The 14,919-nt window shown below is 43.7% G+C and overlaps 1 protein-coding gene across 5 annotated transcripts in view; it reads right to left on the reverse strand.

Annotated features, from left to right (window-relative positions):
- Positions 1-14,919, reverse strand: part of LOC136967464 (RAS guanyl-releasing protein 2-like) — an 88,539-nt gene that overhangs the window by 12,756 nt on the left and 60,864 nt on the right. For all 5 annotated transcript variants that reach the window (XM_067261260.1, XM_067261258.1, XM_067261255.1 and 2 more), the window contains one exon: positions 14,635-14,776. In XM_067261260.1, the coding sequence (XP_067117361.1) occupies positions 14,635-14,776 (142 nt within the window). The remainder of the gene's footprint in view (positions 1-14,634; positions 14,777-14,919) is intronic.

A 14,919-nucleotide genomic window follows, 5' to 3' on the forward strand; every position in this document is an offset into this window, starting at 1 on the left:
TGAAAATTCACATTTTCATTCAAATGTTCATATTGATGATGCATTCACTTCATAAATTATGAGGCATTGCTTTCCACGACACGAAAGTAGATAAACTGCTTTTCTAAGTAAAAAGTATCGGTATTGGCAATACTGGCCCTGTATTTACTCCTTGGTATCGGATCGATACCACATTTTGCAGTATCGCACACCCCTAGCAGAGTGAGACGATAGAGGATCCCTCTAGATCGAAGAGAGCTTGATCGACTGGTTGAGCCTGCCTGGTGTGTAATACTGTTCATTCACCAACCAGAGGCTTTAACCCGCCCCCTGACTTGGTGACGGGGGACGACAGATTTATTTTGCTGCAGCAAGTTACGTCGTGGATAAATGTAAATATAAATAAATAAATGTAAGTATGAATAAATAAATGTGAACACATGAAAACGTAAATATATATATATACACAAATACATGTAACATTTATATATTTTGTGTCTCATTTAATTTGTTATTTATACATGTTGTATGTCAATTAGAAATTAAATTATATAATTTGTTATTTATTTAAGCTTTGTGTTGTATAATTATTTATTTATCCAAGTATTTAACCATTCAATTATTTATGTATTTATTTATTTCGTTTTGGCCCCTATAATCCTCCATAGGTATATAGCTCATTGGTAGAGCATTTGACTTGATGTTTGCCGGTTCAATCCCTCTCAGTATGTCTTTTGGATGAAAGCGTCAGCTAAACAGTACTGTATTGTATATGATTACACATGAGTATTGTATTGCTTTCTGCTATTGTGTGTTCTATAATAATAATAATAATAATAATAAAACCTTTATTTAACCAGGTGATCCGATTGAGAAAATTTTCTCATTTGCAACGGCGACCTGGCCAAGACAAAGCGCAAATGTGCAAGACAACATATAGTTACACAAAAATTCAAGGCACAAAATACAAAATGAGGTAGAGACAGCAACAATTAAAAAAATGCGGTACAAGCTCAGATGGCTGGGCGGTTAGGGAGTCGGGATATTAATCAGAAGGTTGCCGGTCGTGCCAAATGACGTTGTGTCCTTGGGCAAGGCACTTCACCCTACTTGCCTCTGGGAGAATGTCCCTGTACTTACTGTAAGTCACTCTGGATAAGAGTGTCCGCTAAGTCTGCCATGGCATTACAGAAATAAGTAGGCAAGGCTATGTGCAGGGTCAAATGTGCCCATGATGGAGGACAGCTAACACGTACAATGAACGGTGATGAAGAAAGTGTTTGTCCGTCTCTTCATAAACGGAGTGACTAAGTTCAGTTGAGTTCTGGATTTTAATACATATTTATCAATCTGCAGATTGGGAGAGAAAACCAGTCTTCTGACCATAAATGACAACACAACACCAAGCTTAGGTCTCAACCAGGTCTCTCTCTGCTCCGAAAGCCGGAGGACCATCTTTTATAGGGCACAAGAATGTAAACATAGATTGTGACATTCAGGCAGGAATGACGTTACAACAGTCTCAGAGAAAAAGATTCACTGCTCCCAACACATAACAACTCTCACACTAGAGAGTTCATAGTTGGAGCTCTCCTTGTAGTCATGACAAGGACCGTTTAGCCAGTACTTTCTCCTGACCCCGAACATCTATTAACCTGACACATAGACACAATATACTGTTATTAATAGCAAGCTTACATGATAAATGTACTAACTAGTATCCAATGACTAGTTCTAATTATTAGTGATTAATGTAAGCACACAGGAAATCCCAATTTCTTCCACAACGGTCAGTTGCTCTGACAGACGTTTTTTTAAAGCATGAAGAGGAATTTCAGTTTTTTTTGTAATTCGTTCCAGTTATTGGCAGCTGAGAACTGGAAGGAGTGGCGGCTGAAGGAGGTGAGGGCTATTGGGGTGACCAGAGAGATGTACCTGCTTGAGCGCATGATACGTGTTGGTAAAGATGAAGTAACCAGGGAGCATAGATACAGAGGTGCTTTGCCTAACATACACTTATAAATTAGTTGGTGAGGGCCAGCCAATTAATGTATAGAGGTTGCAGTGTTGGGTATTATATGGGGCTCCGGTAAAAAAACAGATGGCACTGTGGTAGACCAAGTCCAGTTTCTTCAGATTTAAGAAGTTCTGTATATGACATCACTGAAGTCTAGGATTCTGCTCTGCCATGCCCTGCCCTGCCTACTCTCACAATTCTGTTCAGTTTTGCTGTATTGTCTCTTAAACCAATTTACAGGTTCTGTCATTTTATTATTCTAGCATCAAATACTGTATCTACTCAAAGCACAAATCTACTCAAAGCACAAAATCTTTACTGTTCAACTCAAAACACGGGGGTGTCCCGGTGGCTCGTCGGGTAGAACACGTACCATAAGGCCTTAACGCAGCGGCCCGGGTTCAATTCCAGCCCTGGCCATTTACTGCATGTCATCCCCACTCTCCCTTGCCTTTCCTGTCTGTCTTAAACTGTCACAATCAAATAAAGCATAAAAAATAAATATCTAAGTAACTTCAGTCCATTTGACTCCCACGAGTAGTAGTAGCCCTAACTTCCTCCAACTAGTCTTTCATAATGCCCTCAAGAAATGCATACAATATGTCATGTACATTCAAACTACACAGAAAACTAATCAACCAGCTGAGCTTACTGTAAATAGCAGTACCATTATTTTGTGTGTATACATTATATTTTATATGAGCAAGTTATCTAAAGAGAAAAATCTAAACAACACTGGATTACCAAGATAAACTCCAGTCACTGATGGGCCATTGAACTCCATAATGTAGGTGGGTGTGTTTTTTCAACATGGCCAACCAGTGGGTGAAGTGAAGAATGGGTGAGAGACATCACAACAAGCCTCTACAGTCTTGTAGAGGCTTGAAGAGTGATGAAACACATAGAAGATAGGAAGGTTTTTAAGAGCCACAATTACCTGCCTTCTGTATAACCTACCAACACTAACTCAAAATAATTGGCATAGCCGTAGACCAGACACAAACAGGGAGGTATTCCATTAAAGTAGATTCATTATTATTTAGATCATTCTCACTAATTTCAGCGAGAGTTAGGTTCCATTACTGTGTCTTATTGGTGTCCTAACTAAGTTATCAAGGTAACTTACATCATTGAACTAGCCTGCTCTGTGTCAGGCCAACAGTCTAGCTGAATTTAGCTGTGTTGCAAAGCTGTCTCTTTTGTTCTGTACGTCTTTGGAAACATAAGTGCAGACTTTTTTTCCTCACAATATGACCCAGCATTAATTAATGTTTACTTTATCTCCAAAGAACGTACTCATGTAAATAAACAAGTTTGGAAATTATGTAAATGTAACTGTTTTCAAAAGCCATTGGTTAATTGATATAAGATAAGGCCTAAACTAAGCAGACAAGTTCAAACCAATTATGACGTGTCCGTTTATTGACAACTCTGTGGATGAAGGTGCTCAGATAAGGGCATTTACCCCACCAGCTGCAGGGGTCTTCAGAGACAAGTAATCTACTGTGCTTCCCTGACCAGTGCAGCAAGTTCAACCAGATCACACAGAGCCGACATCCGGTCACACCAGTAGAGTCAACCAACTACATCAGTCAAACCTAATCAGCCTTCTGGATACCCTCAGTATGCCGATTACCCATCAAATGCCGATGCAAAGGAACCATAGTTGAGGGGGGGGGGACCTCCCCACTCTGCATGTGATGCCCTCTTATCTCTCCAAGGAAACTTCAAAAGGCTTGCTTGAGACAACACGTCCCCAGCAACCATTTGTCCTCTCCGTTTGTGGCTGGAATTCGAAGAAAGAACATATCTTGCCAGAACTTTAAGGAAAGTTCTTCAAGACATCATCTTTACAACAAGAGTAGAAGGTGGAGAATTATTAGAGGAATATTTGTGAAATGTTTGATAGTTTGTTTTAATGTTGATTAATCTTGATTCTAGTAACCACTCCTTCTTTCTGAAAGATAACCAAGTTACTCGTGGTATCTACAGTAAGCTAACATTATAAAACAATGATTCAACTATATTTTGTAACTGTACAAAGATGTACAGAACAATATCTAGTAGTTTCGGGTACTTGTGACGTGTTGAGACTCGGCTTTGTTTAGATATGCTCACGGGTCGTTGTTAGTATCTGGATAAATAGCAACAGGCACCCCTAGTCAGCCAGAGCGCATAGTGTTTTTGCTGAGTGAACTTTGTGTATGTCATCTAACTGTAAGTAGCCAGAGTATGTTTCCATTTATTGTGCTTAAGTAACTTAGTTTTGTGGGTTATAATAAATAAATAAACAGGGTTCTCAAGCCTCTGTGAAGGGGCTGAAATGCGTGTCTCACGGTCAATGTGTGTAGTTTTTCGGCGACCGTACGTTCGTTAAGCAAAATAGACGCGGGGGGGGATCTCCGGGAATCTCACTCCAAACTTGACGACCCTGTAAATAAATAAATAATAAAATTCATAGTTTACCCACCTCTAATTTTACCACTACACCACTGCTTGTGACGTGCCGAGACTCGGCTTTGTTTAGATATGCTCGCGGGTCGTTGATAGCTGTGGCTCGCTCAACCGGGCCATTTACAATCGGGCGAGGTAGTGGGAAAGGTTTGCTCCTTTCTCCGCATCTTAAATACACATCCACACCCCACTCTCTGTCACTGCCAAATCATTTGAACACCATTATGTGAGTACTGCTAACTGATCCTATCAAAGCATTCTTAGTTGTCCTCTCTCCAGGTCCGCTAGCTGACTTTGTGGAGGAGCTGGACATGCTCCTCAGCGTCCTCCCGGATGACGGAACCCCACTGATGATCCTTGGGAACTTGAACATCCCACCTCAAAGGAACGCAGGCTGTCAACGTCATGTCTCCTGACTTCCTTCGACCTGAAACTGCTGAACACACCGGCGACCCACAAGGCAGGAAAACAGCTCAACCTCATCCTGACACTTAACTTTATCACTGACTTAACCTCTGTAACCCCGCTACACATTTCTGATCACTTCTTTATCCAGTTCTCTGTCTCTTTCCCTCCAACTCTTCCTGCCTCCCACACCCCTTGTAACTTTCCACTTCAATCTCCGCTCCCTATCCCCCTCCCATTTCTCCTCCATTGTAACATCCTCCCTTCCTCCCATTGACGACTCACCCCACCGACACTGCCACCAACACCCTGATATCCACATTAACTTTGTCCCTTGACACTCTTTGTCCCCTGTCAACCAGGCCTGCACAATCTTTTCCCTCCTGCCTGTGGCTCACGGATGTTCTTCGTGAAGAACGATCCACCCTTCGGGCAGCTGTGGGGATATGGTGCAAGTCCAAAGACGGACTGGACCTTGATAAGTATCACTCCCTCCTTAAATCCTTTTCTGCTCACACAACTGTTACTAAAACCCACTACTTCCTGAAAAAAATTAACTCTACCTCAAATTAGCAGTCAGTTCCCTGAACCTATCTTTCCTACTCACTCACCCTCTATGACTGACTCAACTAAATGTCTGAACTCTTTCTTTCCCCTGTCCGAGGCAGAGATCTCTGACCTCATCCTTTCTCATCGCCCCACCTCCTGTCCGCCTGATCCAGTCCCCTCTCCTCTCTTCTAATCCATCTCTCCCTCCACCATAACTTTTCTTCTCCATGTCCTTAACTCTTCTCTTACTTCTGGCACCTTCCATTCTGCCTTCAAACAGGCCCGGGTTACCCCTCTACTCAAAAAACCCTCCCTTAACCCTGCCGTCCTCCAGAACTACAGACCAGTATCACTGCTACCCTTCTTTTCAAAAACAATTGAACGTGCTGTATCTAATCAACTTTCTAACTTTCTCTCTCAGAACAACCTACTAGACCCCAACCAATCAGGATTCAAGACTGGCCACTCCACAGAAACTGCCCTCCTGTCAGTAACTACTGCCCTCCAGTCTGCCAGAGCTGCTTCAAGGTCATCCGTCATAATTCTGCTGGACCTATCTGCGTCATTTGACACGGCTCGCTAGACTTTGAGATGGGCATCTCTGGCACTGCACTTCAGTGGATCTCATCCTATCTGTCAGGGAGATCCTACCAGTTCTCCTGGGGAGGTAAAGTGTCAGGACTCTGTGGGACACCTCTTCTCCCTGTACACCACCTCACTTGGACCAATCATCACCTCCCATGGCTTCTCCTACCACAGCTACGCTGACAACACGCAGCTGTACCTGTTGTTCCCCCCGACTGATCCGGGGATCTCAGCTAGAATCGAGGCCTGCCTCACAGACATCTCCGCCTGGATGACCAAGCACCACCTCCAGCTGAACCTCGCCAAGACAGAACTTCTCATCATCCCGGCCTAACCCGCCATCTCCCACGATCTCTCAATCACCCTGGGATCTGCGACGTTGACCCCTTCATCCTCTGCCAGGAACCATGGTAACCCAGGGTTACCATGGATGACAAGCTCACCCTCCTGTCTGGCCCCCCAATGGTGGAATCATCTCCCCCACCTCCATCAGAGATACTGACTGTCTCCCCACCTTCAAGAAAAGGCTAATGACGCACTTGTTCCCGGGAGTACAACGGTACTTGTTGGATCATATGTTAGTTTATCTCCTCCAGGAACACAATGACACTTATTGAGGGACTTGTTGCACTTGTTGGTTAGTTGTAACTGATTTAACTACTTGTACTCACTGTGAATTATATTGATGTTGCTTGCTTTCCTCCAGGTACACTCTAGCACTTTCGAGGATCATGTTGTTTAATTGTGATTTGTTTAACTACATGCTCTTCTGGTTCTACCCATTGGCACTTATTTGCGTTTCACAATGTATGCTTCATGTTTTCATCTAATTGTTTATGATCATTGACCTATGCACTTTTTGGAAAGCTCTTTCTTGTAAGTCGCTTTGGATAAAAGTGTCTGCTTAATGAATAAATGTAAACGTAAAAATGGAAATATTTTAACACTTTTATGAACCAGCCAGAAGACCAGTACACACCTTTGGTAGATGTGAAAGAAAGAGAGGAAGTTTCCCCAATCAACTTCTTACTTCAGACAGGACTCCTCCTAACTCTGAACAGTATAAAACTCGGCAAAATACTGCAATAGACCGTCCCCATGTGCGTTATCCAGGCCCACTGGAAGACTTGGGGGGGTTAAAATGCCCTCTAGAGTGGCAAAGACAAAAGCAAGTTCCCTACTGGCTGTCCTTCCTTCCAATGGAAAATTGTGCTGTTATGAAGTGCCCTTTATGCTGCCCCTACATGACAGTGTCCCAAATGGTGCTCTTTCCAGAAGAGAAAATTAGATGCTGTGCCCTAGAGTCTCCCCTACAATGCCCACTAGGGCATGCTTTCCCAAAGTGAGGCCTGTGATGACACTAGGGGTGCCGCCACATGTATAGCATGTATAGCCCCCTAACAAATCATTTCAGTGGTTTTACAAAGGGTCGATAACTTTATAGCTTTTTATTTGTACTGTCCCCTATCTCGATCCAAGATGGCGCCGATGATGACTGCCTCAGTTGCTAGGTGCGCTCTGTTTTGTCTTGTTTTGTCTGTTAATTCAGTGTTCTGCCAAGATTTCCGGGGTTCTCTAACAAGACAAGTACTTCTAAACATCAGGACTACAACTCCTGTGGATTTGTTTCCCACTTTTCTGCTTCCAGCGGCAGATTTAGTGGGAATTCTAGCCAGTGCCGCGCTAGGCTTTGCTCATGCAGTGAAACGCCGTAGAAGGGGAAAGCGAGCTGGAGCGTTAGTTCGGCTTTGCAGACGTGGAATCCGAACAGTGCTTCCAAGTTTTTTCCTCTCCAACGTACGTTCACTGTGCAATAAAATGGACGAACTTCAGCTACTGATGGTGAAAAACAGAGACTTTCTTTCATCTTCGGTTTTGTGCTTCACGGAGACATGGCTGTACGATTTGATCCCGGACACTGCATTACATCTGGCAGGCTTTCAACTCGTGAGAGCTGACCGGGACATTGCACTCTCCGGCAAAACCAAAGGCGGTGGTATTTGTTTCTACATCAACAGTGGCTGGTGTGTAGATGTGACAGTGATTCTGCAACATTGTTCTCCGGATCTGGAATAATTTTTTATAAACTGTAAACCCCTCGCCACGAGAATTTACGTCACTCATTTTGGTCGGCGTTTACATGGCACCGGGTCCACAGGTTAAAGAGGCCCAATGCATGCTCGCCGACCAGATTCTGAGTGTGGAGCGAGCAAACCCGGATTCCCTTGTTATCGTACTTGGCGACTTGAACAAAGGTAATCTCAGCCACGAACTCCCTAAATACAGACAATTCATCAAATGCCCAACCAGAGAAGAGAACACTCTGGATCACTGCTACACTACAGTCAGTAGAGCCTACCACGCCGTCCCTCGTGCAGCACTGGGTCACTCTGACCATACCATGGTCCATCTTATTCCTGCATACAGGCAGAAATTAAAGCTCTGTAAACCTGTTGTGAGGACATCAAAACAGTGGACCAGTGAGGCTATGGAGGATCTGCGGGCGTGCTTGGACTGTACTGACTGGGATATGTTCACGACTGCTACCAATAGTCTGGATGAACTCACAGAGGCTGTGACATCATACATCAGCTTCTGTGAGGACTGCTGTATTCCAACACGCACCAGGGTGAACTTCAACAACGATAAGCCCTGGTTCTCAGCAGAGCTCAGAAGGTTGAGGTCAGAGAAGGAGGAAGCATTTCGGAGTGGGGATAGAGACAGATTCAAGGAGTCGAAGAACAGGTTTAGCAAGGCGGTGAGAGAGGCTAAACGACTGTACTCAGAGAGACTGAAGCGTCAGTTCTCTACTAACGACTCTGCTTCTGTCTGGAGAGGGCTCAGGCAGATCACCAACTACAAGCCCAGAGCCCCCCACTCCACTAACGCCTCCCGCCTGGCCAACGACCTGAATGAGTTCTACTGTAGATTTGAAAGACAATTGGACTGTCCTGATCTACCCCTTCCCACCCACGGGGCCTCCTCCCTCACCCCCTCTAACAGTGACAACTCTCTCCATTCAGGAGGGTGAAGTTAACAGACTTTTCAAGAGGCAGAACCCCCGCAAAGCAGCTGGGCCGGACTCTCCTGCCACCCTCAAGCACTGCGCTGACCAGCTGTCTCCGGTGTTCACCTACATCTTTAACACCTCCCTGGAGACATGCCATGTGCCAGCCTGTCTCAAGTCCTCCACCATCATCCCTGTGCCCAAAAAGCCAAGGCCAACAGGACTCAATGACTACAGACCCGTCGCCCTGACCTCTGTGGTAATGAAGTCTTTTGAGCGCCTTGTGCTGGCACACCTCAAAGCCATCACAGACCCTTTCCTGGACCCACTGCAGTTTGCCTACAGAGCCAACAGATCTGTGGATGAGGCCGTTAACATGGCCCTCCACTTCACCCTACAGCACCTGGACTCCCCAGCATCCTATGCCAGGATCCTGTTTGTGGACTTCAGCTCTGCCTTCAACACCATCATCCCTGCCCTGCTTCAGGACAAGCTCTCCCAGCTGAACGTGCCCGACTCCACCTGCAGGTGGATCACAGACTTCCTGTCTGACAGGAAGCAGTGCATTAAGCTGGGAACACAAGTCTCTGACTCCCGGTCCATCAGCACCGGATCTCCTCAGGGCTGCGTCCTTTCCCCTCTGCTCTTCTCCCTGTACACCAACAGCTGCACCTCCAGTCATCCGTCTGTCAAACTTCTGAAGTTTGCGGACGACACCACCCTCATTGGGCTCATCTCTGACGGGGATGAGTCTGACTATAGGTGGGAAGCTGACAACCTGGTGTAGCCAGAACAACTTGGAGCTCAATGCTCTTAAGACAGTGGAGATGGTTGTGGACTTCAGGAAGAATACAGCCCCACTCACCCCCATCACCCTGTGCGACTCCCCAGTCAACACTGTGGAGTCTTTCCGCTTCCTGGGCACCATCCTCTCCCAGGACCTCAAGTGGGAACTGAACATTAGCTCCCTCACCAAAAAAGCACAACAGAGGATGTACTTCCTACGGCAGCTGAAGAAATGCAACCTGCCAAAGACAATGATGGTGCACTTCTACACAGCCATCATTGAGTCCATCCTCACCTCTTCCATCACCGTCTGGTACGCTGCTGCCACTGCCAAGGACAAGAGCAGACTGCAGCGTATCATCCGCACTGCTGAGAAGGTGATCGGCTGCAATCTGCCTACCCTCGAGGACCTGCATACCTCGAGGACCCTGAGGCGTGCGAGGAAGATTGTGGCCGACCCCTCCCACCCTGGTCACTCCCTGTTCCAGCTACTCCCCTCTGGCAGAAGGCTGCGGTCCATCAGGACCAAAACCTCACGCCATAAGAACAGTTTCTTTCCATCTGCTACTGGCCTCTTCAACAAGGCCAATGACTCCCATTGACATTCATTCACTTATTTAACTATAAGTCCATCTAATGGCAATTCAGTATGCATAAGCCACTTTATCTCAGTATCCGACTGCACTATGTTGACCATTCACGCTTCTCATTATTCTTATTTTTATATATATTTTATTTTATATTTAAATTGTTGTATTCTTAGATTGTTTAGTTCTTAGAAATAGTTAAACTTTTGTACTTTTACTTAATTTAAGATCTGTATATGTTTAGTGTTTTGCACCACCCTGCCACAGTAAATTCCGTGTTTGTATAACATACATGGCGAATAAACTGAATTCTGATTCTGATTCTGATTCCCCCCCCCCCCCCCCAATACATGTACCCTTTAGCTTAGGTTATATTATGTTAGGTTAACTGTATCTGATAGTAAAAGACAAAAGAAGTAAATTGTTGCAAAACAATGAAACAATAAAGCAAAATAAAATACTTGTTCCCATTGTATCATTGGTGGGCCCCCAATGTGTTGTGCAGTAGGAGCCCTTTACATTTTTCCACCCCTTCCCTTCAAACAGACAGAGTCTGCCACTGTCCAGGCCCCATCTGGACCTGTGGAGGCAGACTTTGTTCATTGGAAATCTTTCCATAGCTTAAATGTACAAGTAGCCTATGTACCGGGGGCAGCTATCCATACACTGTCAGGCAGAATAGTAATAATCACATTTTGATTAAATGAATGAGTGTAATATATAAAATTACATATTCTTCGTCATGCTAAGCGATTTTAAATGAATATTCTGCCAAGCAAAGTGTGCCATACTTTGGGTCACCTTCTATGTTGTCAGATCTGCGATGGAAGTCTGTGCTGGATCTGTGCAAAAACACTATTTCAGTTAATCTCCATTTTAGTCATGGTCACCTTTCCCTTTTAATTTAAAACTCAGCATTTATCAGTTAAGAAATGTGTGCTAAAGTTATTTTGAAGTAATGTATTAATTTTGTTCAACACAAGAAGTCCGAAAAATGACCTTCTGCAGTGTTTTGAATTCATACATCGCCTACATCCAAATTGAATTTTCACTTGATGCCACATTCTTTTTGGCTATTATTCTCAAACTCCTGTTAATAATATAGGCCTATGATTACAGTGAGAACAGTTTCAGACACTACAATGTACGAATGAAAACAGTCAGTTTCACTTTTGGGCCGGTGGGCCGCTTCACTTTTGGGCCGGTCGAGGATTTTTTTGTTGTTGACATTTGTCACGTTAGTCTATCTTCTCTTAAAGTAGGCTACACACGTTCCGCATTCTGACACCTCAGCCTCTGCATGGGTTGTACCATGTGAGGGAGTTCTCCTCCCAAATAGAGTTGGTTGGGTCCATAGCGCGTCTTTTCCTAAAAATTTTCCCAGATCGGCTACCGATAGCTGGGACGGGCGGCCCTACCGTAACGATACGCGTCATGGAGGATGGATGGGAGCAGGGCCGGAGTGATGGCATCACAAGACAAGGTTTTACCAATTGAAAAACGTCTGTTTATTTTACGTAAAGCTCAAAAAAGTATTTTGCGCTCAAATAATGGCTTTGCGCGCTCGCATTAAGTGTAGAAGTGCCTATCTTGCATCACATCAGACCCATACGTCCTAGGTTGGGGCAAAGCTTCGAATGTTTACAACGTCTGGCTCCGTGCCTGATTAACACTCGTTAAGCAGTCTCAAAAATTGTATCAATATAAAAAATAATACAATCCCTTTCTGTAATCATGATACCCCCCAGAAAGGTTCACTGCACCCACAGTCAAAGCAGGCTGCATCCGGCCCTGTTTGGTATACAAACAGGGCCTGAAACTCCCGGGCTGAAAAGTGGCACCACTCCGGCCCTGGCAACGTTGATTGAACACCCCCCTGCTCTATATAGCAACATGGAGGTTAGTAAAATTGAATGTTGTTATTAATCTATTAATCTACTGTATCTAAAAGTTTAAATAAAACTATAAGGCTTGGTGTCACCCTGCCCCCACCTCTCATATGCTTAAATATGGAGTTTCTGGACAGAGTCTCTACTTGATGGGTCTCACACCTAATTGTTTAACTTACTGTCACATGATAAGTAAGGGTCAAAATGTGGTCTGATTGGTGGTTCTACATATACAGTTAGGTCCATAAGTATTTGGACATTGACACAATTTTCATCATTTTGGCTCTGTATACCACCACAATGGATTTGAAATGAAACAATCAAGATGTGCTTTAAGTGCAGACTTTCAGCTTTAATTTCAGGGTATTTACATCCAAATCAGGTGAACGGTGTAGGAATTACAACACATTTGATATGTGGCCCCCCCCTTTTTAAGGGACCAAAAATAATTGGACAAACTAACATAATCATAAATCTAATTGTCACTTTTAATACTTGGTTGCAAATCCTTTGCAGTCAATGACAGCCTGAAGTCTGGAACCCATAGACATCACCAGACGCTGGGTTTCGTCCCTGGTGATGCTCTGCCAGGCCTCTACTGCAACTGTCTTCAGTTCCTGCTTATTCTTGCCGATTTTCCCTTCAGTTTTGTCTTTAGCAAGTGAAATGCATGCTCAATTGGATTTAGGTCAGGTGATTGACTTGGCCATTGCAGAACATTCCACTTCTTTGCCTTAAAAAACTCTTTGGTTGCTTTCGCAGTATGCTTCGGGTCATTGTCCATCTGCACTGTGAAGCGCCGTCCTATGAGTTCTGAAGCATTTGGCTGAATCTGAGCAGATAATATTGCCCGAAACACTTCAGAATTCATCCTACTGCTTTTGTCAGCAGTCACATCATAGATAAATACAAGGGAACCAGTTCCATTGGCAGCCGTACATGCCCACGCCATAACACTACCTCCACCATGCTTCACTGATGAGGTGGTATGCTTTGGATCATGAGCAGTTCCTTCCCTTCTTCATACTCTTCTCTTCCCATCATTCTGGTACAAGTTGATCTTGGTCTCATCTGTCCATAGGATGTTGTTCCAGAACTGTACAGGCTCTTTTAGATGTTTTTTGGCAAACTCTAATCTGGTCGTCCTGTTTTTGAGACTCACCAATGGTTTACATCTTGTGGTGAACCCTCTGTATTTACTCTGGTGAAGTCTTCTCTTAATTGTTGACTTTGACACAGATACGCCTACCTCCTGGAGAGTGTTCTTGATCTGGCCAACTGTTGTGAAGGGGTTTTTCTTCACCAGGGATAGAATTCTTCTGTCATCCACCACAGTTGTTTTCCGTGGTCTTCCGGGTCTTTTGGTGTTGCTGAGCTCACCAGTGCGTTCTTTCTTTTTAAGAATGTACCAAACAGTTGATTTGGCCACACCTAATGTTTTTGCTATCTCTCTGATAGGTTTGTTTTGATTTTTCAGCCTAACGATGGCTTGCTTCACTGATGGTGACAGCTCTTTGGACTTCATATTGAGAGTTGACAGCAACAGATTCCAAACACAAATACCATACTTGAAATGAACTCTAGACCTTTTATCTGCTCCTTGTCAAAGAAATAACGAACTCCCTTTATGAGGGAATAACATACACCTGGCCATGGAACAGCTGAGCAGCCAATTGTCCAATTACTTTTGGTCCCTTAAAAAGGGGGGGGCCACATATAAAATTTATTGTAATTCCTACACCGTTCACCTGATTTGGATGTAAATACCCTGAAATTAAAGCTGAAAGTCTGCACTTAAAGCACATCTTTATTGTTTCATTTCAAATCCATTGTGGTGGTATACAGAGTCAAAATGATGAAAATTGTGTCAATGTCCAAATACTTATGGACCTAACTGTAATAGTTGGGTATAAAGGGAATTATGAAGCATTGTTCTTTAGATTCTTGATCTCCTGAGGCCTTCTCCTCAGCTCTGACTTCTAACTTACCTCTTACTCTCTGTAATTTACAATAATTAAGGTAGAGTAGGTAGGAGTTTAAACCTTCAATGTGTAACATGTTTGCCTTGTAATTTATTTATTTAATTATGTCATTCAACTTACTTTGACCATTCTTGCTCTGATTGAACCCATAGAGTCAAATAACTGCAATTCAATTGGTATTGGCATCATTCGGTTTTAACCAAATTACACATTGAAATGTTAATACACTGTTCAGTTTACCCCTCTTCCTTTAAACCATGGGGAATAGTTTTGGTTGTTTGGCGAATATAAAACCCCCTACAAAACTATAATGTTAGATTTGCTATGTACATATTTTCAGACTGATTGCATAAATAAATTATTTGAGTTACTTTTGTAGGACCTGTATACTCACAAAGCCAGCACAGTGCTCGCAGAAGGTGGGCTTGACATACGTGGTCTCATTGAAGGTGTGTATGAACCCCATCTTACAGTTGAGCAAGGAGCTGGCCTTCATGAAATAGTCAATCATCTCTTCTCGACTGATCTTCCCATCCCTGAGAAGAGTTGAAAAGAATGCAAGGGAGAAAGTGGGAGGGAAAAGCAAAATTAGACCCGTAGGACAGAGGGCTGGAAAGTATATGTATATGTATCTTTTTTTAACATTGACATTTCATTTGTCATTTGTCACGCAATTATC

Source organism: Osmerus mordax, chromosome 23, assembly GCF_038355195.1.
Source record: "Osmerus mordax isolate fOsmMor3 chromosome 23, fOsmMor3.pri, whole genome shotgun sequence".
In the NCBI taxonomy this organism is placed as follows: Eukaryota; Metazoa; Chordata; class Actinopteri; order Osmeriformes; family Osmeridae; genus Osmerus; species Osmerus mordax.